Source organism: Simochromis diagramma, unplaced genomic scaffold (assembly GCF_900408965.1).
Source record: "Simochromis diagramma unplaced genomic scaffold, fSimDia1.1 OVJJ01000583.1, whole genome shotgun sequence".
NCBI classification, from domain to species: domain Eukaryota; kingdom Metazoa; phylum Chordata; class Actinopteri; order Cichliformes; family Cichlidae; genus Simochromis; species Simochromis diagramma.
Window position 1 is genome coordinate 2,402,176 of NW_024387285.1, and position 25,538 is coordinate 2,427,713.

Below are 25,538 nucleotides of genomic sequence, written 5' to 3' on the forward strand. Positions count from 1 at the left end.
AACGCCTCCTCTATCCAGTACACCGTGTCGATTCCTACATGCATTTAGATGAGGGAGGAGAGGCGGCTGTAGGAGGATGAACAGGTGCAGTGTTTGTACAGGTGTGCCTCAGAGGTGGAATATACAAATCTTGTCCTTTTGATCTTGTTTCAGTAACTCATCACTTTGCTTCACGCCGAATTAAAATTGACCCTAAACAGAAAACACGATGAGCACCTGTTACACCTGAAGTAATGAAATTAAGGAAAAAAATATTTTATGAATCAGTTGTGCGACGCGCCGTATTTAACTGACATCGCTTCAGGCCTGTGAGATCTAAATCATCATTGCTGTCAGAATTTGCTTTCCCCCCCACTAACGGGGGACAAAGATACTTCTAAAAAGTATTTACTTTTCTTCAAAAAGCCCTTTCTGGGTTCTTCCAAACCACAGAATCAGGGTTGGGGCAAAGGAACTTCAGCGAGTTGTAATAATAGTTGATACACCTGTGGTCTCAACTCCTTCCTCGCATCTCTGGTAGGAGGGGCTACGACACAATGAGAAAGGGGGCTTGATTGACAAATGAAAGCGTGCGTGTGCACTGCTGGATCATCCATCGTGAACTGCAGCATATTCAAAGCCTCTTTGATAAATCTTTGCTGTATAGTTTTACTCACAGCATCCTGATAGACTGATATCCAAATATGGTCAAAATTCCACCACAGTCAGAAGGAAATGACGAGAACATGAAACAAAGTATTGTCCAGAACTAAACCTGCAAACAAGGATTAACCACACTGAACTCACCATGTTCAGAGCTTTAATCTCCATCGGGTTTCCAGCGAACTAGGCGTAGGGGCAAAGTCAGATTCACATCTACCCCTTTACATGGAAGATTCATCGATTTAACAGGAGAACTGCAGCCAAAATGCATGTAGGAGACTTGAAAATGTCTTTGTTGCCAAAGGTTGCAGAAATGCACCCTTAACCAAGCGAGTGAAGGACGCATGCGTCGCTGCTTCTGTTTCACACTCTGTTTTGCCAACCAGCCGTTGCACAGCATCTCAAACATGCTCAGCTTTCAGTTCGAGCTAGACGGGGCGACACTTAAGACAGCCATCCTAACATCAGGAACATCTTGCTCGTGGTGTAGTGGTGGAGAGACTCTAAGCTTCTCTTTAAGGATAAAAAAGGAACCAAAGTGAGTATTGATTTTGGATGTTTTTTATTAATCAGTAACATTCTATAAAGAAGTACATTCACACTCACAGTATGATACAGGACCTTTTACATAGTCTGCTGCAAAAACAAGAAAACTACTGATCTATAGGTTGTTGTCTTTCTGCAGGAGAGGTACCAGGAGCTGCTGGAGTCAACTAAAGCTGAAGAGCTGTGACATTTTTCCAACACTTCTAATGAGAATTAAAGTTTAAAAAAAAAAAATCCAATAGTTTTAGTCATCTTATTGGAGGCTTCCTAACACATCTGCATGATTTAAGGCTAACAAAAAATAAAACAAAAATATAGTAACAAAGGGGGGGAACATCGCCCCGAGACAGAGAGGAAAGAGCACAGAAAAGTTGCAAATGTAAACAATATAAAACATCATCCTACAGATCCTGGGACAGTACTTCCTGTTTTGCTGCACTTTCAAAATAAAATAAAGTGCATTAATAACACTGACTGTCCCTTTCACTTGTTTTTGGCTCTGATGGTTCGCTTGTCCGAGCTATAGACCCATCCACCAATACACATGAACAAGATGTTTCTGAGAATGGCTGTCTCACTAAATGAAGAATGAAAAGAAAGTAAACAAATAAAACAAATAATTAAAAAAATAAAAACCAAAACTTAAATGAAGCAGTTTTTCCAAAAACAGGCCCCAGTAAAGGCAGGCAGTGACATGAGCGGAAAAATGAGGTGGAACAGAAGCATCAAGCAGCTTTAACTCCAAACTTACCTTCAGCTAAACACAAATTACCAGCGACTATATTCATTACAATGTGATATGGTTCATGTGTGCACGGATGAGTGCCAAGGGAAACGCTCACTTGCTGACCTAAGGCGGATAAACAGCAGCACAGTGAGGATCAACAAACATACAGCCCTTTAGGATTGTATGGATTCAAATATATATAAAAAGAAAGAACAAATTAAAAAAAAGAATAAATCAAAATGTCCTCAATTTTTGACCAAAAATCAACATTTAAACAAGAGAATGTGCCATCAGCCAGTTGTATTCAACATAAAACTATTAAAACAATAACGAAAGTTAGAGTCAAGTCGAGCTGTGGCAGCTCCCTATAAAAATCATCATCCTTTATATGAGTGGGATCTACTTTAATCACCTGTTTGGTCCATTGTTGTGGCAAAGAAAGAAAAAAAACCCCCACATCCTTTCATTAACCATCCAAGTTTTTGTATCCACTATAATTTTCTAAGCAGGTAAATTAACTGCATGAAAACAGAGTAAATCTGTCATGGATAAAGGAAAGTTTTTCAAAGAAATCCTTTTACGTAACCACACTCGCTCATTTTAGCGGATAAATTAGTCACTTAAAGGTTAAGATTACCTATAACATGTCGTAATCCGCCGTGACATCGGGTACGGGGAAGGCCAATAACACGTTTTCTGATTCGACCTCATAAAGTTACTCAGAGATCTTTAAGGGTTACGACGGGCACCCAGTTATCCGCGCTTGATAGAGTTAAAGTAAGATTTTATGGAATTTCCTGTAAAGTAAATCAGCACACTGGTCTTTTTATAAAATGTAGTTCCTTTGTTAAAAAAATAAAATAAAAATACTGTCAGCTGTTGGTCATCAAAGAGCATTAAAATCAACTTCCCCACCGTCTGGCAGCAGGCACAAGTACAAGTCGCCAACACCAGAAACACTTAAATCACAAACTGGATATTTATTAGGGTTTAACGCTCAGAAGCAGAGCTGCAGGGGACCAGCAGGTGGAGCTGGAGCCCGATATCGAAACCTGACCCGATCCGGTTTTTAAAGTCGGCAGCGGGCTTTAAAACAACAAAACACTAAACTAACCAACTGATGGCACAAACACGAGCGAAGAGGCTGCTCCAAAATTTGCTGCAAATTTTTTCATGCCAGCCTGAAGGAATGAGTCCCAACAAAGTGGGTTCTGCATCAGCTGCATCAGCTCGGTACAAGAGTCCCTTTTCTTGTTTTTTGGCTTCTTTTTTGGTTTTTCGTTTTATCCAATTTGAACTTGTATAGATTTTTATATTCCTTAAGTAATAAGTGAAGACGATAAAATATTTCCACACTTACATTCAAGTGCTTATAGGGTTATATTGCATTGTCATCTTGTCTTAATCTACTCTAAGATGGATTTGCATTAAGCCTGCGTGTTTGAGATGAATTTACTGTAGAGAGAGCGAGAAAAGAAAAAAACACTCCCTCTCCTTTAGAAAATAAAGTGTTTCAGGATTAATCATTAAATATATTCCATTAATTATAAACAGCGTGTCTAAATCACCTATCAAAACATTAATCAATTCACATTTAAGGAGCAGGAAGAGTACAGAGGCACAGAAGCTTATTGCTGCCACCGATGTGATAAATGTAGAAATACTGCGCTCAGATATTCACATTGCTTTAACAAGGCTGTGATCTGTGTTAGGGGAGAAGGGGAGGGGGGGTGAACCACAAGCAGTCTGACCGGTTAATGAAGCCAAATCAGAAGAACTAATCATCAGGTTATGACGTCGGCCTCCACAGTAAAGTGCTCACTCCACATGTGAAGAACATTTGAGGCTTCGGGAAAACTATTGTGCAACGTGTGAGGAATCTTTGCAGTTTCAATGGCCGCGCAGGGGCGACAGTATCGCCATGTAAACAAACGGCAACGAGCCATAACTTTGGAAGTTCAAGTTTGCTTTTTTCCCCTCCTCAAAGTGGAGTTTGTTAGTACCAGGGCTGAGCGATGGTTCGACAGACGTCGTAATAATACAGGAGCTGAAAGATGGGTGTGAGATCATCTCAGCTACATGTTTCAGTCCCTAACACCAAATATATAGCACCAACTCTCCGATATGGTCATGCAAAATAAAACATGTTTACAAAGCTGCGAGTAAAACAGACGCTTTCGGACCAAAGAGTTCCAACGATCAGAGCTTTTTTCTTCCTTTCTGATCAAAACTGAGTTGAATAGAAAAGCTTAGAAAAGACAGACCAAGGAAGGAGCTGTGGGGGTTGTAATTTACTACGCAGTAATACTGTCCTTCACTGCCTCACTGCGAGTGACTCCTTGATGTACAGGACTGGTTTAAATCTATGGATCTTCCCAGGAACGCAGCTGGACTTCACAGTGATGACAACCGTTATTTAGCTCTCTCATTTTGCCAATGCAATAGTTAGTACGTGCCCGTTTTTCCATTTTATTAGCAAACTACGGAAATTCTCCAACTCGGCTCTGAAGTCAGAAAAATGACAATATTTGACCTGATGAGTGCAAATCAGGTTCTTAAAGCCTGGACCAATGTCTCTGTGTTTTACTCCAATTTTATTTATCTGTTTATTTATAAATATACAAGTTGTCAGTGCTGCCACAGCAAACACCAACGTCACCAAAGGCTCCTCTTGTGCTGGAGTTGTCTGTGAACTTTATGGCCTCATTCCTGAAGTGCAGACATGCAGAAAGGTGCGACTTCCTGTCAGAGTCGAAGGAACTGCAAAAGTCCGAAAGCAGCTCGAGCGTTTGGCTGAACACCGAATAACCCGCTTTATTAAGACGACTGTAATACTGTTAAATTCAAATGGTGCTATAATGAATTTGCTGCAAAATTTAACACCACGAAGAAAAAAAAAAATATTCTTATGACTCCTGAAATTCTTTTAATTAGATGGCCTTTGTATTCATTTATTCACCAGTCAGAAACTAAATAACTGACATTTAAACATCACTCAGCCCTTTGTAGTACCAACCACGTGACATTTCATATTGCTTTTAAACAGCAATTTCATCCAGCTCTTGTCCAAGCTGGACACAGAAGTTTTTGCTTCTCAGCAAACTTTTTTTTTAATGCACTTTTATTCAAAGTGTAATTTAATCCAAAGTGCCTCACAATGAGCACATACCTCTGACTGTTCTGTGTTAGTACCTTGCTCCAGCCGCGTGGAGAGAGACGTGTTTATGAGTGGACTTCCATCTGACTTGCATAAAGGTTTGTTCCAACGGAAGATTATATTTTCATTAATAAGCCTTCTGTTAAACTTCACTGCACTGAATGCATCGACACACCTGCTACTCCTTCGCTTCCTATTTTAACCACAGGAGGAGCAAAAGCTGCAATTTGCTTTTTTAAAGTCATTATTATTATTAATAATATGATTCATAATGACAGCATAAGTGCATCTAAATCTTCCAACTAACATTAGGAAACAACACAAATCTGGCTGATCATTGGTTTTAAATGGCCCACTGCTGGGTCCTTGTGGCATAGGAGCTTCTGACCAGAGGTCAGGTGAGGGGAGAAGACTGGGATGAGGGGGGGGGGGGCAGGAAGAGGACAGACTGGGGGAGGCAGGTGGCTCCACAGTGTTGGGTCCTCACGGTAGAGACTCCTCTAAGACTTGCCTGCGTTGGCCACAAATGGGACTGAGCCGAAGAGATCCTCTGGAGGAAGGGGCTTGGCTGCGGCGGCGGCAGGGCGGCGGTCGGTCAGTTTCCACGCTCGTCGTCCTCTCCGCTGGCTTTTCTGTACATAAAAGATCACAATTAGATATCTACAGCTACGAGGTGATAGAAGTAGTTTTGAAATTAAATATTGTTGCATATGATTGTGGGTGTTACTGATAAATGTTCCCTCAAATATGTACAGACTCCCACAGCTCTGAGAATACACTCAGTAAGAGCACAATGCCCAAAATCTGCTATTTTAACAACAGAAAAATGTTTATTCTCCATCTGGTTAAAAAGCTAAATAAACACGGTGATACACAATCATGTGGTTCACATGCCAGATTTTTCCCTTCATCTGAAAAAGACATTAACGAGGAGCTGAAATGTTTACAGAAAATTTCTCCGTCACTTTTCAAACAATCACCTCTTTTCTTTCTTTTCTTGAAATGACAAAAGAGTTAAAACGTTAGAGTTCACTTGCTTGCTCTGAGCATGTCAAATTCCCGGTCAAGCAGCTCCTCCTCGGTCAATTTAGAAAAGTTGTCCTCTCCGAAAGGGTTCCAGCCTGACATGTCGGGAGGGTTGCTGACTGCACTGCTGCAGCTCTGCAAAGGAGGGGTGACCCCATCTGTGGACAGCAGAGGGTTCCTACGGCAGAGAGGGGACAGCAAACAGACCACGTTAGAGACAATACCAATCAGATATTTCTAAGACTCCACAAACTGCATGCGTTTTCCAAACAACCGATAGGACTGAAAAAACCCAATGCTGAAGTGAGAACAAACGGCTGAGGTCACGGTGCTTGCATCCATCTTCAACATACAGATGATTAATGTAAATCCCATTTTCACATCACATAAAAACTTTCTATATGCTTAAAAATGGAAAGAAGGGAAATACTCTCACATGTAGAAGGAAACCAATCTAATTTCACTTCCACAAACAGATTCAAAGGACATTACCTGGGGTTAGTGTATGAGGGATCTACAGGAGATGGCCCCCCCATCTGGCAAGTACCAGCTCCAGTTCCTGTGGTGGGTGTGGTCGCATTGTAGGAACCCAGAGGGATCTGGAACTCAAGAGGGGAAGACATATAGGGGAGAGGCTGCTGAGCAGGATGATGCTGCTGCTGCTGTGGATGTTGTTGATGATGTTGCTGATGCTGCTGTTGTTGCTGGACAAAAGCCTGTTGGTACTGTTGCAGCTGTTAGGGAAGGAAGAGAGGGAGAAGAAGGGGGGGAGGGAATGAGGGACGGACCATTGATTTCATGGCGCATTATGATGATGAAATGTTGTTAGAAACCAGTTCTGGATTTGGAAAGCTGGGGACACGGTGGAGGGGAGGGATGAGGGAATGAAAGTCAAAACAGCACATCGAACACCAAACTGAACACATCAACTAATAACGACTAACTCAAACTATGGCTGACAGATCAATTTTCTGGCCAATCAGAGAGTGCGAAACACTTCGAAACAAGATGCTCAAGTCAGTTAAAGTTCTGGGGTATTGATCTGGTCAACCGCACGTGGGAGATTCCAGGAGACAGTCGTTTCAGGAGAGCTGGACAGGGCCACAGAAGGCCCTTAACCCATCAGCAGGGCCGGTATCGACTTCTTTGTACAAGGTGGAACAGGATGAACACTGCCAGAACCCTACAGGAGGCCACTGGTGTGAATGTTTCGGACCGAACAACCAAAAAGAGACTTCACGAGGTTGGCAGTTCCAACACTGGCACCCTGTGCTTTTCACAGAAGAGAGCAGGTTCACCCTGAGCACATGTGACAGACGTGAAGGGGTCTGGAGAAGGCGTGGAGAAGGCCATGCTGCACGTAACATCGTTCAGCATGAACAGTTTGGTGCTATGGTCCATGATGGTCTGGGAAGGGGTATCCATAGGCAACATCACCCTAACTGCCAGAAGGTAGTGAGGATGAAAGCCTTGGACCCACAGTCAAACCCTACACTGGAGCAGTGGGTCCAGGGTTCCTCCTGGTGCACGACAGCGCTTGGAGGATGAAGGAATTGATAACATTGACCGTCCCTTAACGCTCGCCTGACCTAAATCCAATAGAAAACTTCAGGGTCTTCATGTTTAGGGTCATCCAATCACTCATGATCTGGGAAGAGATCCCAGAGGACACCATCCATCACCTCATTAAGAGCATGCATACAAGCGCACAGGGGACAAGTACCTTTTTAAGTTGCTGCAATGAAATTTTTGCAAAATGGGCCAGTCTGCTGCATCAGTTTTTCACTGATTTTCAGTGCGTCTTTGAATTCAGGGCTCTGCAGGTTAATAATTTTAAGTTCTATAAAATGATGTAGCAGTTTTACCCAGTCCATATCAGTGCAGATATCTAGCATAATTTGTTCCCCCATTGCAATCTCATGTGTTTCCAAAGTGTTTCTTTAATTTGTTTGAGTAGTATATAAATAAATTCTGCAAATGACGACGAAATGAAAAAATGCAGTTTATGGTTCACCTTTTTCTCTAAACCCTCTAGTCATCCAACACTTTCTCCACTCTCCAAGTTTGTAAAGCAGTTTTTTCACACTGCTGTTGTGCATTTAAAGTACCGCACAAATGAAACCGATCCAATGTCATTAAACCATATTACAAATGTGCAACGCGTCTTCCTCACAATAAGGAGCAGGTCTAAGATCGGTGTGGAAATGCTGCTTTTTAAACACTAAGCAGGTATCTTGGGAATAAGAACAGTAATTCTGAGCACTCGCCTCTTCCCCCGAATATGAACCGCTTCATATGTCAGAACGCAACATAGATAAAACTGCTCCATTTCACCCTCTGTTCGATCCCCTCGTGGCTTCGCTCAGACCAGATTGCCTCTGAAATAAAACAGATGGTACGCGCTCGGTGGGAAACAGACTAAAAATTACGCCGCCCTTACAGTGCACATTTGGAGGACCTGTGTTTGTGTGTTTGATTCAGTAAATACTAGTTTTCAGAATATTTGGACAGATTCAGTAGGAAGTTTGAGCGTCTGCTTCCAATGCTGCTTGGCACAGACGTGAGGAGATTCGAGGGAGGAGGACTGGCTGCCAGTGTTTGGAACAGAGAGCAAATTTAGGCCATTATGACATTAAATGAAATATTCAGCTCCGTGTTATTTCACGCTGTGTCTCCATGTGTTTCGCTGTCATTTGCTCAAACTATTTACTGCAGTTTTGGATAAAGTCTTCTGCTCTGAAATGCTGTCACGTTTTTTTTTTTCCAGTCGCTTGAACAAAAAGCAAATTCAATTTGATGGCTGTCGATTCGAGAGCAGACTCCACATAAGCCAAGCCGCACAAGGCCAAAAAGGGGCCACATGTTTGTTGATATGGCCAGAACAAACTGAGAATTTGAAATTGAGATCTGTCCAAGTCAAGTATTACCTTCTTGATTTTTAAATATTGAGCATTGGAGCTGCATGACTACAGGTAGATAGACTGGGAGCCATTTCTGCTGTTTGGTGTCTGGGTCTTGGCTGCAGACCCAGCTCTCTTCAGCAGGAGAAACTGCATGAGCACTGGAAGTGGTCCACAGGTGCGCAAAACAAAGATGATGTTGAATTAAACCAAACGTCCTTTTTAAACATAACGAATGCAGTCACCAAAGTTTAGGGTATCTTATTGCATCACTGGGGGTTTTGGCGTCACATCTAGACCTCTGAAAGGACTCACCATGGCGGCGTACTGAGCCTGAGCAACTTGCTGCTGATACATCATCTGCTGCTGCTGCTGCTGTTGGAGCATGGCCTGTTGTTGCTGCTGCTGAAGCATGGCCTGTTGCTGCTGCTGTTGTTGGAGCATGGCCTGTTGCTGCTGCTGCTGCTGCTGCTGCTGCTGAAGCTGAAGCGACTGCTGCACAGCCTGTTGGTACTGAAGTCAAAATTTAAAAAAAAAAAAAAAAAGTTTGGAAAACATTGCCTCCAAGTGATGGCTTAAAAACGACTGATGCGTAATAACTGGGATCATGGTGTGACGTACCTGGAGGTATTGGAGTTGCTGTGCATTTGCATGTTGTTGCTGCACTGCCTGGTGGTGGTGATGCTGTTGTAGCTGCTGCAGACGCAAATCACCAGGTTGTAGCTGCTGCAGGACTCTGTGTTGTTGACTGCTGGCCTGTGGCTGAGGCTGTTGCTGAGGCTGAGACTGTATGGATGGTTGCCCAGAGCCAGGAGTGGGAGCTGAGAGGTACAGATGAACAGTGTTTGTTCTTTAGACTCCAGAAAAGGAAATAACAAAATCCAGGATATCGAGGGGTTTATATATTCAGATATCACATGGTGACGAGAGCAGAGCTGGTTGCTGATTTACCAGTCAATCAACATTCTGCCTACATCCACAGATGAGGATGCAGGCAATGAGCAAAACATTGCAGCATTATCCTCATTTGGAAGATATTTAGTTCTGGAATTTATGCATAAATAAATAATCATAAATAATGTCCATGTAATTTTAAGAAATGTGTTTTGGTTTGTTTGAAAATAATACTGTGTATATAGTCTGTACTGTATTTAGTCAAAATAAAGACTTTTAACAAACTCCTTTAAGACTTTGTCTTAGATATAAAAATCCATCCTACTGATGTTTAACAAACCTTTCTGGCCGTTGCTGACGGGTGCTGAAGGCACGGTCATCTTGACAGGGGTGACAGTGTTAGTGAGAGGCAGGACATTACTGTTTGCAGCCTTTGGCCGCTGTCTGGGAGCTATCGATGTTTCCGTTGGGCCCACAGAGTCTGTGATCCTGTAAAGGAGGAAGCAAAAGTGTCCCTCAGCATGTGCAGGAAGAACTGTACTATGTGCGTTTGTAACAGCTGACAGGCTGTGATCTCAAGAGGTAAAAAAACAACAACAACAATAAAATAAAAAATGAATACATAAGATTAAAGTAATCCATCATTTCCATTTTCAGTTTATACATAATAAAACTGTCGGTGAGCAGCACCTGGCTTTCGTCAAGCTCTTCTTAGCAGCGACCTCGCTGGCTGTCAGAGGCTCAGGGAGTGACGTCGGGATGGGAGAGTTCTAGATAAACAGCAGGGAGGTTCATTTTAATAAGCCAGTGAGGAAAGGCTAAAGACATGCTGACTGTTTTACGCCTGTGACTTACGAAGAGATTTGGCACTGGACAGTCTTTTCCAGCTAATTTGAAGGCAAAATAGGACACTTGGTAAATGTCAGGTCTCTTCTCCTGGTCTGGTTCGAGCATATATCCTGAAGAAGATTAAAGATCACTTTATACACTACAAGGGCAAGATTTCTACAGTTAATTAAAAGGAAGTTTCAGTTACTTGAAACAAAAGTAAAAAGTAGACAGTTGAAAAAAGAAACTATTTGAAACCACTTTCATGCATTTGTTCACTGACCTTTTGCTTGTTGGGCAATTGTGTAAACCACTACACTATTGAGCTGTTGTAATATCTTGTCCTCTTGATTGTTTTGCTTTGATGTAGTTACTTATCTAAGGTGGAAAGTTTTGTTTTGTTGTTTGTTTTGTTTTTGCTTTCTTTTATTCTTTGCTTCGAGCCCTGTGTACAGGAGCTGCATGCAAAAAGATCTTTTGTTAAAAGGGTTGGCGTAATAAGCAAATGCTTCAGCCAATACCTTTTGATTAGCCTTGTCTCATGCTTTCTTGCTTTGTGGTAGATCTTTGTTCTGTATTCATTGAGATATTTGAATGCTAATCAATAAAATCAAAATCAAAATCAAATCAAATATCTTGTCTAAATTCCTAATTCTTGACCCTGACATTATAATAATTAAGAGAAATCTTTTCTTTTAAAACTAAACATTTTTAATCCAGAACAATGAAACAGTAACCAGCAAACCCACTCTGCAAAGTAAGTAAAGCTAAATTAAAAATATATTTATATAAAAAAAAAAAAATACATTTAAAAAAGTTTAACTATATCAACTCTGGTGCAGAACAACACGTATTTGGCATGTATCGTCTTCCCTTGACCACTTGGTGGAGCTGTTTGTCAAGTGTTTTAAAAAGGAAGCTCCGCCACAGGATACATTTGGGGAAGTGAAATAACTTGAGCACAAACAAAGCTGTCGTGACTGACGTCCTCGACTGGTTCAAACAGGCTTGAGTTGGGTAAATGCATAAAAAAAAAAAAAAAAAAAAAAGACTGAAAGAGATCACTCTGTGGGTGACAACAGCGGAGAAGAAACCACACTAAAAAGGTGGAAACTGTAACATGGCTTTGTATTTCTTATATTTATCTGTGAAATTACATCAAAGTAACATTTGTTACGGTCAAGCCTAAAGTCAAGCTCCATAATGCGGGAGACTATTTCCAATTTAAACAACATTTTTTCACATCTTTGATAATCTGCAAATGTGGGAGACAAATTGCAGACAGAATATTTTGCTAGTTGACAAAATGATGTTAAATAACTACTGAATCAAAAAAGACACCACAGGAAAAAACAAAACAAAACAAACGAAAGTTATTCTGGATAGTTATTAATAACTACAAAGCTGTATTCAGCTGCTCCGTGTGACACGTTAAACTCCAACTTACTGATTAAACAGTGCAACTTGAAGGAGAATTTGGAGTTATCTGGAACGATAAAGGTTCCATCACATATGGCGACTTGACTCTCCCCAAATGGAAGTGCGAAGAAACACAGCTTGTACAACAAGCATCCAAGTGCCTGTGGAGAAAACAAACAATCTGGTCAAACACCTGTATCCAGTTACTTTGAGGATGGGCACTGCTAGAGACTCAGCCCCAGTGCCAACATCATACCCAAGTTTAGTTAGTGTGTATTCTATCGCAAAACCCAAAACACCCAGCGTGAGGAGTGTATCCATGTCTTCAAATCAAACACCACCTCATTTTCTCCCAAAATAAAGCAGCTAATATTGATAATAATAATAACAATATCTCATTAAACATCGGATGCCATGGAAGTTTTTGATGCAGACACATTTTGTTTATAACTGAAGAAATACTAGGTTTGTTCAACTAAGCCTGAACAGCCCAAAGGATTTAAAGCAAAACTCCGAAAGTACCCAAAATACCCATCAGAACCTGGGTGCTTTCCTCCTTGCCCTGAGACAATGACGATACAAACAACAGTGATAAACTTTAAAATGCATGTCTCCTGAATTACTGAACCACTGAAATTATCTTTAAGATGTTTTCAGTAATTTGGTGGCATGTGATAAAATTGACTGATAGGCTTAAATAGAAAACAAATCAAGATTACCATTAAAGGATACAACAAGTCTTTGTAAGAAGTCTAAGATGATGTGTGCAGGGAGAATTATCAATGGTGCTCATTGGTATTCATCACATTAAAATAAAAGAAAAATGGGATTCTACAATCACTGAATAGATCAAGAAACCATGCCCTGGCCCTCGAAATGATGCTTCCTTTCTCTTCCTACAGAGGTACACAGGTCCTTATTAGAAAATAATATTTTTATTCATGTCACACGCTAAAAAACTGTTTACAAAATCAGGCCCAGAGTCTGCTCTGCAGGCAGTATGGCTGTCCAAACAAACCGGCATGCAAAAGTGCTCTGAACTAAAACATATATTCAGCTTAAGCTATATTTGGCTCCAGTATCCAGCATATCTGCTGACCATGCAGTTTGGGATGAAAGAGACTTTGGAATTAGCCGCACCATTAGGGAACGGTTTCCCTTTAAGCGCTCCATCTGATGATAGTCTGCACCATTCTCCTTAACAAGCTAATCCAGGCTGATGCTCTTAATCTAAGTGAGCCAGCGTGACCACCAAACAACCCCACAAAGTAGGAATAAACGCTTAAGAAATGTGTGTGAGGCACAGCTCACCGTCAGGCACATGGCTCAAAAACAGGAAGTGACAGCACATGGGGTAGTTGACAGGAAGCTGGGGGTTTTTTGGACTTCTACAGTAGGCATTTTTCCTTCGACCAGAGACTGAATAGCTCTAACAGACTGAAGCCACTTTCATCAGGCTGTGCTGAGCCGTGCTGTCTTACTACTGACTGACTATGTATTCAGAGAGGAAGCATTAAATAAGTATTTTATAGACATGCAAAGTAAAAGGATCGACCTTAATCTCATCATCTGGAGCAGCTTGATAATGGCAAAAATCATCATCACTTTATTACTGATGTACGATATTGATGCATGAATCTGACATTTGGATCAGATATCGGTCTGAGCCCGACTCAAAAACCCTGATCAGGTATCTGTGACAATGGGCTCATCTACAGGCCCATCTGTTCGATTCAGTTTAATGACACTTTGCGTTTATGCGTTGGCAACAACTAGCCAGAGATCTAACGTAGCATGGAGTAGGCAAATGGCATGGGGTCAAGAGTGTGGGGCCTTTAATTCTTTGTGAAAGTTTCTGATTTGACTAGATTTGACACCACAGCTTCTTCCAAATCTACTAATAATTTTAGGTCTTTTTTAAATGTTTCAAACAAAATAAGATGCTTACTAAACATTCTAAGAAATAAAACACTAGTTGTCCCATTATCAGCCACATCCTTGGCTGTTTTACGTCATTAACGTACACAATTCCTCAATAATGGCTCCGGTCCAAACACTTGTTTCTGCTTCTCTGCCTCTTTCTTTCAGAACAGCAGAGGCCCATTTCACACAAGCCTATCAAGGCCCTTAACTGAGTCTAATAATCACATATGGACCCAAGATGAAAAAGGACGGGGAGCAGAGAGGGAAGAACAACTAGCTTTGTTGCGACTGATGTTGCTCAATGTTTTATGAAGGAAAAACGCTGCTGGAGAGCTGGTGGAGGCAAATAGCTGGGAGAGAAAGAGAGAGGAGGAACCTGTCGGGGCAGAGTACTGCCAGGCCAAACCAGCCTGCGTAACACACACAGACAGCATACATACAAACAGGGAAGGACCTTACCCATATATCAGCCTTAGTGGTGATGGCTTTTCCTGCATACAAGTTAATCATCTCCGGCGCGCGGTAAGAAAGGGTTGTGTACCTGTACAACACAACAACAGGAAGTAATCGATGAAAGTATGTCCTGTTCAAAAATCCAGCACTGCTAGGAACTTTCTCCCCGTCATTCACTGCTGATTTACATTTCTACTCTAACACATTTTCAGTATTTGTAGTTTTGTTTCTAAATGAAGTGTATTTCAGTCACTCAACTGATGTTTAAAATGAGTGATTACAACAGAATACAGTTAAGAGCTTGGCAACTAGGCTCTGTATTACACACAGAAAATTGGGGAGTGATTACTAAACATCCCCTGGAGCCTACAGGTGGATGCTGGGGTGGAGGAGGTGCTGGAACATATCCAGGGACGACTCCTGTGTGAAATCTGCAGCTTGAATAGGTGTGTTTGGTACAGTTTGAGCTGGCTTTGCCTGATGTTTTTGTTGGCTGTTGAAGTCACAAAATTAAAATACATAATATATTTCAGGTCATCATTAATCTGAAATAACTGAAAAGACTCTTTTTATGTTTTCTGATTTTGCTACTAGGCAACAGGCAAGTATACATCTATTCGTTTTTGACGTCCTCAAACGCGCCACTATGTGTAGTAGCTAGAATCAAACTGTTTTATTCAGCTGTTTTAACACTGACCAGGTATGACAGGAGAGGATTTTTAGGTTTCATAACAACATGTTTGGCTCTAACAGTGAACCAAAACAAAAGATGTAGCTAAGCAGCTAAACAACAGGCTCAATAAGGGGCCTGATAAAGTCAAGGGGAACTTCACATTCAAATTACCTTTTCTCTTCTGATTCATCGCTACAAACAACTTCTAGTGCAAAGCAAAAGCACATCACTGCAAAAGAAGGGTGTGCTCGATTTCACTCACTCACACACACACACACACACTTTCATATCTCAGTGAGGACATCTAATTGACATGCTTTCCCTAGCCACTTGCTGCAACCATCAAAAATGAATGTCTAACCTTAACCATAGCCTAACTGTAACCCTGACGCTAAAACCACATTTTGAGCCTCAAAAATGCCTACAAACTCGTGGGGACCAGGATTTGTCCCCATAAGTGACTGTTGGTCCCCACAAGTATAGTAGCACTCCAATTTTCTGTACTCAAAGATATCCAAACATAGTACACACAAACCAGTTTTTTGTTTTTCTAGTCACTGGCCAAAGTTATAATTCAAATTCAGATTCAAACTTTTATGTGTATTGTTTTGCACTTTCACATAAATACAAGCTTTCACTGCTTTCATGACTTTGTCTGCTTCTGTTTATTGATGCACAGAAAAAAAAAAAGCGACTGCAGGTCAGAGAGTTCCTCATTTACTGCAATAGAAGAACAAACATTTCATTTAGTTTCCTCTTCAGAATCTGTCTGATAACATTCAAAACAGCTGGTTGCATTTTGAGCAAGTCCAGCTTTGAAATGTTAGATGGAAAACCAGCTGAGTCAGCGTAGATCTAAAGCCCATTTCTGTGTGACTGGGCAGATTTACACATCGTCCTATTACTGATAACAACCACACATACTGCACTTTATTGCAGCTATAAACGGGTGAAATTTAACAGGCCAACGCTGAACAGGCTTCTGTGATTTGACACTATACAAACAGAATCACATCTAAGACTGCAGATCCCTGCCATACAAATGTGCATGGGGGCAAGAAGTGCCTACATAATCACATCCCATTACTGGGCATAATCTCTGATATCTGTTGGTTCTGGGCCATTATGCAGCCACCTACCACAGACGGCAGCACCTCTCTCTGCACTGGAAATTATTTATATAAAAATCTAAGAAAGATAACAAGGCAAAAACTGCCAAGAAACTGCCACACAGTGCACACTGACCTTGTTTATGTGCCTCACATTTCCTCTGAATTCAAGATTTGATTATCAGCAACGATCTTTAAAGGCTCGTAAACACGCATGCACACACGCACACAGTCTACATCCAACAATGTTTTCACTTTGTGACTTATATTAGTTTGTTTGTTTTTTTCCTCCATATTTTTTTTTAACCAAAACAACAAATATAAGGCCATGATTCTCTTTTATGGTTATCCGTTTTGTTTTTATCATCATCATCATCATCTATGATAGATAATGACATTTAAGCATTTTTACATTTTACTCTTGTTATACTTAATGCTGCCCATCTTAGCCCGGGACATTTCCTCACAGAATAGATTCCTTAATCTCATCAGTTTTACTACAAGAAAAATTATTATTAACAATGAAAAGTAATTAATTTGAATCCACCAGCCACAAAAACAAACTGTCATGAACATATTAAGTATTATATTCCACTCAGTCTACCTCTCAGTGTGAAGCAGTCCCTGATTATTAATCAGACCAATCTTATCGTTTCATATCGACTCAGAAAAAGAAAATATTTGACTTTTTAAAATGGCAAAAGAAAAAAAGAAAAAAGTCCTAATATAGAGACTTTATGGGGTTTAACAGCTCTTCCCTTACAGGACACATTTTTAAAAACATTGACAACCATCAAACAACTGGCTATGTTCAGGCCCTAAAAACCCTTACTTCTTAATCTCGTCCTCCACAGCAGCCACGCCGTCCTTCTGTGGCAGTAAAACTCTGTGAGTGGCGCTGCCAAAGTCGCACAGCACATAATTTCCTTGGTCATTCAGCAGGATATTCTCAACCTGGCAAAAAAGAAACACAGCAGGGTTTGGAATGTTTTCATGAGAAAAATGACATAATGGAAATAAAAACTATTGGAAAAATTAATGAAAACCCTACACTACACAGCACAGATGCACCTAGCGAGGGGGGGAAAAACAACAGCAGAAGAAGACAATAATTCTAATGTGTTAGTGTGCACAGGTAAGTAGAAGTCTCTAATGTTTTCAGAGCCTCTCAGCTGCAGTCTTAGTACAACGTTTAATGTTTTCATTTCATAATTTGTCACTCCTCACTTTGACGGTTTATACCTCACTTATGGATGCTTTAGATTTCAACTGCTGGCTTTTGCTGAACATAGCTTTCAGGTCTGGTCCAAATGTTGGTAAATCATAACTAATGAGGGGCTGTTTTTTGAAGTCATCAAATCTTATCTGCAATTACACAGTCCAACCATTCGTTAATACGCTATACCCAAGTCATACTTTTCCACATTGGGGAGAGCACACCGTTCCCCAGGTGTAAACACAAAGCCACTGCCTTAGTGACACACTAAACACAACGACACCTCACTGGCCATTGTTTGCATGTGGTCTGGAACAATGCATCCTAACACGCAGGGGTCAAAAGACATCAGAAATGTCGAGATGGTCAAGGTCAAGAGGAAAATGAAGAAGACAAAGAAGGCCAAGAGGACAACCAAGACAATTCGCTTCTGACACAGTTTGTGCAGCTGTTGTCCAAAATGTTTTAACCATGAAAGAAGCTGGAATGAGGTTAACACCAATAATTTCACATTTTTAATGTGTTTAGAGAGTCATCATGTGACCTAAAAAAAAAAACCCATAAGCCTCAGGTCTTAAAGGTATGAGTTTTAGAGTCAAAAACAAAGACTGACAGTTCATATCCGTTTTTCTTATACAGACTTTCATTCCTCTTCCCTTCAGTACATATCTCCACCTCTCCAGGATCACTTGGACGCGCAGATCGCAACGCTGTGTGTAAACAGTCTATAGAGAAACCAATCTGCCACTGCAAACAGCGAGAGGCTCAGAGCTGATCCCTGATGCAATCAGACCCCCAACCTTGAACCCAACAGTCACTCCTGATGCACACCTCACCACTGTCTCGCTGTCTCATACTTGTCTCCTGCACCACTCGCACACATCACCACTCCCGACTTCCTAAATGCACCACAGCTCCTGTTTTGGGACCCTCATGTCCTTTCTCTAGATCCAAGTGTAACTCCCTCTGGGATTCTCAATCAGCACCATCGAAGCAAATATCACATTATGACTGCTCAGTATGAAGTCATAAAGGTGCTTCCCTGACCCTCACCTCTCTCCTTAACCTAGCTTCAACAACTCTCTCCTGTAACTTCATCAGCCTTTTTTTTTAGTTTAATACTATGGTTAGTTTTTAATAAACAATTGGATGTAATTTTGAAAAGATCTCATTAGTGTGTGTTTAATGAAAAACCTTAAAAACACAGACACTGCTTCCTGGCACTCTGAATTTATTTGGAAAGTCAGACTGGTATGAAGTATTCCACTAAAATCACATCAGCTGTGATAGACAGATGAGCAAACAACCAAACGGTGGCTCGTCGACTCCTATTACATTATACAGAGATTCCATCCTCACAAAACCTGATCTAACACTGTGATGTTTCAGCTGAACTGAGCAAGCCAGCTTTGTGTGGGTTTAATGCCTCATTTTTCAGTTAATATTTCTACCTTCTGAGGCAGAAAGAAATGAAAAGCAACCAGGAATAAGATTTAAAAATTAAACATCTGAAAGGAGGAAACCAGTGATGTGTTTGTGGGAGATGTGGCAGAAAAGATGAGACCAAAAAGACTTTAAACTGTCCAAGGAAAACCTGAGCTAATGAAAGAAACAGTGAGTGCCTCAATCTGTTGACAGCTCAGGGTTAAGGGCCTTTTTTGCACTCTCACTTCCCCTGGCACTGCGTGACTGGGCCTCCGCAGTCTTTTGTGTCCCTGCAACGTTATGTAAGCCGTGTAGGCTGAACAGATAGACAGCGAACAGAGGACCAGCCTGTGGAGCTGAAGGGACTGCACTGTTTAGAGGCTTGTCCAACTGGACTGAGTACAGCAGTGCACTGATGGGGCCACTGAGGAGGATTCAACTAGGGTGGGAAATTACCACCAGTCTCCAGGCATCAGCAAATGAGGGCAAATCTGGCTTTTAGCCACCCTTTGAATTAGAAATCTAAAAATTAAAGTGGGTTAAAGTTGGCCAGGAAGATTTAACTTTGGAGCTCTGGAACAATCCGGAAAAGGTCATAGATGAGCAACAAACGGGGTTATCGGACGAGAGGAAGGAGCGGAAGTAAGTGAACGAGCTGGCAAAGGAAGCAGCGACACGTAAGAGGAAGCAGAGGAGTGAGAATGAGGGGTGAAGTAAAACTAAAGCATTCCTCCTGCTGACCACGCAAATTTAGTTCACTTATAAATAACATCTGATATTTAATTAAATAGAAACCTGCTTAAACTGCAAACCAGAGTTACTCATTCTGTATGCGTCTGCTGCACACACACACACACACACACGTCTCCAGGAAAGGGTTTACAGTTTGCAGGTGACACACTTTTCTTTAACCGTAAAGTTAATCATTTAACAAATCCGACACTGTTTGACAGTTTCAGATTTCAAACTGTAATAATGTGTAGACATCGCATTTAAACGAAAGTCATATTTTAATATTTCACCAACTAAACTGTTGGTTTATCTTACCTGGTGCCTTATCCTATTAACTTCACTAAAACTCAAGTGGTGGCAAACATGAAAGTGCATACACGCATGGCTATCTAAGACCTTTATACCAAATCTGTTTCAAAGTAGTTGTAAATTAATTACCAGCCTACTGCACGAGTAATCATGGTAAATGATTTATGTTAGTTACACCCGTTGGTAATTGTAAGAGGTTTTGTCACCTTCATTTTAAGACTCAATGTGTTAATTAGAGCATAAAGATTAGTCACGTTAAAAGAAAAATATACTATTTTGGGTGGGGGGGGGGCATAGATGATTAGTAAATTAATTGACTTCCAGTTTCCTGCAGTTTATTTCCCTTTACTTTTAAATATCAGCTTAAGAATTCCTTTAAATAAAGAATCCGAAGACTTTCTTTTCTTCATTTGTGTGGATGAACATCTGTGTAAGTGTGATTTTTGCAGTCAGGCCGCGCTTTTTAAAAATACAAAATAACATGTTAGTTTTTTTGTTTTGTTTTTTTGTTTTCTTCTGTGGGGTGATTGAGCCCTTTGAAATTCGTTAATGTACATTTACCTTTCTATGTTTTACGCTGCACAAGTGTAACTGTCACCAACCCATCTGTCCATCATTTAAGCTTCTTTCATGAAACAGAGGAGGGGATGGAAAAGTACAAAAATACCGGCCTCACCTTAAGGTCTCTGTGGATGATGGGCGTTTTGCATTGGTGCAAGCGGGCCACGGCCTCACACGTGTCACAGAAGATGTGGAGGACCTCAGCCTCGCTGAAGCCCACGTTTAACCGCTGGTTCATTTGCTTCACTACCTGCCCCGCTGCAGAGAGAGAATAAAGGGGTTGGCGAGACCGCTTTAGGAGTGAAAACGGATCAAAACGATACATACAGCATGTTTGACCATAAAAACTATTATCAGCTATTCTCAGTAACTACATGTACTGTTTGCATGTAAACTTATTCTGATGAGGGCAAAACTGCTTTAAAGGGCAGTGCATGATCAATATAGAGGCCAGGGGTGCTAAAATAATAATCACACTTTAATCTCAATTACTCAACACAATTCTTTAACTTATGATGCTTGCATTAAAGGAAAAAGAAAGAGGCAAATGCTGCTGGGCACAAAGGGTTGCCTGGTAGACATCGGTAATGGCCATCATGACTCCCGGGTGGGTTTCTTTTATCTATGAAGCCAATTTTACACAATGGTAACAAAATGATCACGCAAGCCCGCCTTACCATGAGAACAGATGGGGGCAAAAAGACGACTCAGAGCTTTATAAGGACTAAAAGCACAGTGCTGTAAGGCAAGCACTTCATTTATAACCAAATATTTAAAAAGTTAGAAAACAGAAATGAGAGTCTCAAAGCAAAAATAAATGGAAGAGACCGGTCTTATTTCAGTTATTTTGTTTTTATAATTATTCAGAAGCCGAAACTCAATTAATCGTCTAGCCTTAAAAAATTAAATAGTACCAATGCAAGACGATGCAGAATGCAAACAAAATGCTGCACATTTTTACTTTTTCCTTACACGTTTATTCCTCTGCCTCTTGGACTTTATCCTAAATTTGCTTAACTGGTGAAGTTTGCGCTGATTAATGGAGCCATTGTGCTTGTTGTTCTTGCTCTGCCAAACCGTGCCATATGACAGAAGTGGCGTCCTATCTGTGGGCCATTGTGTTGCATCAGCTGGTCGAGTAAGTCTCAATTTTTTACAGTTTTAATGATATATCAGTACAGAACAGATTAACAAATATAGAGGGAGATGTTGCAACAGTTTGAAAAGACAAGGCTTTCTGGGGGGAAAAAAATTGCAGAGAAAAAAAAACCCACCACGTTGGTTGCTTTGGCAACCAATACTGGAGTCCTACCACACTAACCCAACAGTAAGCCAGCCAGCTTATTATCACCTAGTTAGCCGATTATTCATTGCTTGTCCTTTTGTGTTTATTTTCCCCCCCCCCAACCTAAACAAAAACAGAACTCAAACCAAAATAAAAACCAGAAGTGCTTTTTAAAAAAATAGAAACGACTACATGCATAAAGCAGAACTATGAGGCCTGTCAGAACATGTTTATATTTACAGGGACAGGTTGTACCTTTACAGTACTCCATGAGGATCAGGACCTCCCACACGCTGTCTGACACAGGACTGATCGTAGAGTCCAGGTAACCAACGATGTTCTTATGGCCCGACAGCTCTTTCTGCAAAGAGGAAGAAAACGGGGGAAGAGCGTGACAGAAAGAAATATCAAACACGTGCTAAACAGCAACACAAAGAATCAACTGATGTGATAAAAGGATCGTCAGACTGGACACAAACTTTTCTTTTCCTTCTTTTTAGTGAGTGCTGGTTCATGTTTAGACATGTGTAGTGTTGCTCCTATATTGCTTCAGTTATGGTTCACCCAGCTATTGAATGTAGAAGCATGAAAACCACAGTCTGAAATAATGTGCTGCAAACTGCTTTAAAGACTCCCATCATGTTAATCAGAGATGAGTCACCGATGAGCCAAACACTGCATAAAATCTTACACACTGCAATTGTTTGTTTGTTTTTTTTAAATTCATCCATACAATAAAATAAATTCTCCTAGAATTAAAACATCTTCTGAATTATTAAAATGTTTTTCTTAAATATTTGTAACTGCTGGCTTTGCCAAGTATGATTGGAAGAAAAACACAGGTGTGAGTGCAATTCAGCTGCTTCAGAGGCGAGCTCTGTTTGTTTTTTCACTTGATAACTCATGCTCTTACACCATGCTCCTCTCTTAACTCTGTAAGGCTACGTCCACACGTACCCGGGTATTTTTGAAAACGCAGATTTTTCTATGCGTTTGCGCCTTTCGTCCACACGTAAACGGCGTTTTCGGTCACTGAAAACGGAGATTTACGGATATTTTCGAAAACTCAGTTTTTGCATTTACGTGTGGACGAGGAAAACTGAGAAAACGCAGCGTCAAAGGTGTGCGCCTTTTTTGACGTCACACTGTGCGCCACGTTATTGTTTCGGTGAAATGAATTTCTACAATACTGGTACTTGTACTCTCTGCAGTGTTTAAATGCTTACATATACACACAGTTACTGTCCCTCCACACATACGACTCGGTTCTGCTTCTATGCCCCATCTTTGTTTACTATTTCCCACCGAGGCTTCTAGACTTCTGATTGGCCAACATTTCTACACGGTTGGGAATATATCGCCACCTGTTACTTTGGCATGTTCCTAGCAGTGTTTTCCTTAATTTTTGCGTTCACGTGTGGACGGGATTATTTTTTAAAACGAAAATGGAAAATCTCCGCTTTCAAAAATATCCGTGTACGTGTGGACGTAGCCTTAATCTTAACTTTATTTATTCTTGTATTATTAATGCATCAGAGCACATCTGCTGGTTCCCAAAGGGCAGCACGAGGAGAGAAACTGCAGCATTTCTTGGAAACCGACACACCTACAGTCGTGTCCCGACAGACCTGAACTGTGTCAGAGTTTAAGGTCAGCTGTGTGTGTGTGTGACACACTGTTCCAGTTGATGAAAAAGAATTGACACACAAAGCTGACTAAACAGCTCATAGTGAGCTGTTCTTCATTAGGACAGAGGAGAATAACATGAAAGCAGGAAAAGAGTGAAGGGAGTTGCATATGTGAAATGGTTATGGGTGGACTCAAACCCAGGACCCTGCAGCCTTTTGGCATATGGGTTGCCCACTCAACCAGGTGAGCAACCCAGCTTGCCCGTGACTGAAGTATTTCTTTAAAAAAAAAATAAAATAAAATAAAATAAAAAAATCATTCATTAAAACTCATTTTTTAAACTCAAACTGAGACCAGAAAAAAAGTTAAAAATGCAGCAATACAAACTTTTGGCACTATAATGACATTTTCAAAATAAAAGCCTCTAATGAGTTACAGGAAGTTAACAGGGTTCTCAGAATTGTGTCAAAGGTTCTAAATAAACACTGCACGTGAGCTGTAGAAAATATACCTGGACGCATAAAAGGTTCAGACTTTCAAAACAAAAGCCTCAAATGTATTTATCGTTTTCCTTTTTTTACTGTTTATGAAATGCTGATGCTGCTCATTTATACAAACCTGAATAAGGTTTAAATAAGTAATAGACCAGGTGCGGCAGGAGCAACAATACCAGTAATAGAAGACCAAGAGCAAGACGCATAACCTCATGATGAATCTAATAAATGACCCACAGAGCTGCATATCATCCTCATCACACCAAAGTTGTAAGAGAGGATGACGGACATCGGTAGCAAATTTTGTAAAACTATTGAAAAAGCACTTACAACGGGCACACAACTTACTCCACTGTCATATGACGATAAAGTAAAAGTAATTATCTAAATTTCCACAATGTTACTGAAACACTTTAGCAATAAAGATAAGCACAAAGGCTTTAAGTGTAGTTGAAATGAAGGAACACTGATGCTGCTCTCACCATGATAGTGATCTCTCTCTTGTAGACATTCAGGTCCGGGACATTGTTGACGTACATCCTTTTGAGAGCACAGCGTACACCGCTGTGCGTACGAGCCAGAAACACCACAGAGAAGCCTCCTGTAAGAAGACGGAATGATAAGTTATCTTTACATCAGCTGCTTCGAAACTTTCTCTTGTATGGAAGTTATTGTACAGGATAACATGAGGCTTCAGACGGAGGCACTCTATGTAAAAACTTCTCACTTAAGATTCTGTATTGAGTCTCGTAATGGAAAATGGCTCACGTTCCAACATGATGATAAGTGCATTTAAACTTCTTTTTTTTTTTAAAAAAAAAAAAAAAAAAAAAACAACATCCATGTCACTCGTGGATGGTTATCAACGGTTCATCCAGACTGGTGGCCAGGCAACAAAGACACGTGCACATGCCAAACAAGAACTTCAAGGGTTGAAAAGTGAAGGTAACACAAACCAAAATCTCCCCAAACGGATGACATTTCTTGATTCCCTTGTGTAAAACAGCAATTACAGACTGTGTATAATGAAGCATTCTGAAAAGGACTCCAAAATGCTGATTAACCAGCAGCTAACAGGTTAAGGATAAGTTTATTTGGCCTGCATGGTCTGAACTCTAACTGGATCTAATTCGTACTAAATCACGCCATTTTCCTTTTAAACCACAGTGGATTTCCAACAGAAAGTGGAAAATTGAAGTTTAGGGATACAGTGTGCCAATAAAGACAGATGTGCCAGTGTGTGCTGTGATGGGGCAGCCTTTGGTCCGATTACCAGGGGTTTGCTGAGTCACTGAGTGGCGGGCATCAAAGTCCACTGACCACAGAGAGGAATGAAAGCTCTACAATGGTGCACTTGTTATGAAAGTCACCTCAGGACAAAAGACCACATACTCACTACAATCGGAAGTTGTGTTTTAATGAGGGGAGTGCTACATAAGTGTGTCTGATTAATGACGGTTACATCTGTGTGCCCTTGTGAGGACAGTAAACAGAAGACAGCAAGCCCCGGTCTGGCAAAGAGAACATAAACAGACTGAAGCAAAGTGTTTGCTTATATGTGGTCGCAACAGTGTGTTAATGTAGCACACA

General features: G+C 40.8%; 1 protein-coding gene across 1 annotated transcript in view; it reads right to left on the minus strand.

Moving 5' to 3' along the window:
* Positions 1–25,538, minus strand: part of bmp2k (BMP2 inducible kinase) — a 75,046-nt gene that overhangs the window by 6,136 nt on the left and 43,372 nt on the right. Inside the window, 15 exon segments of the mRNA XM_040003580.1 lie at positions 5,580–5,644; positions 5,646–5,704; positions 6,110–6,276; positions 6,591–6,832; positions 9,314–9,511; positions 9,620–9,819; positions 10,233–10,381; positions 10,583–10,662; positions 10,748–10,851; positions 12,168–12,300; positions 14,522–14,603; positions 17,130–17,251; positions 20,656–20,798; positions 22,081–22,186; positions 24,431–24,549. Coding sequence (XP_039859514.1) covers positions 5,580–5,644; positions 5,646–5,704; positions 6,110–6,276; positions 6,591–6,832; positions 9,314–9,511; positions 9,620–9,819; positions 10,233–10,381; positions 10,583–10,662; positions 10,748–10,851; positions 12,168–12,300; positions 14,522–14,603; positions 17,130–17,251; positions 20,656–20,798; positions 22,081–22,186; positions 24,431–24,549 — 1,969 coding nt within the window.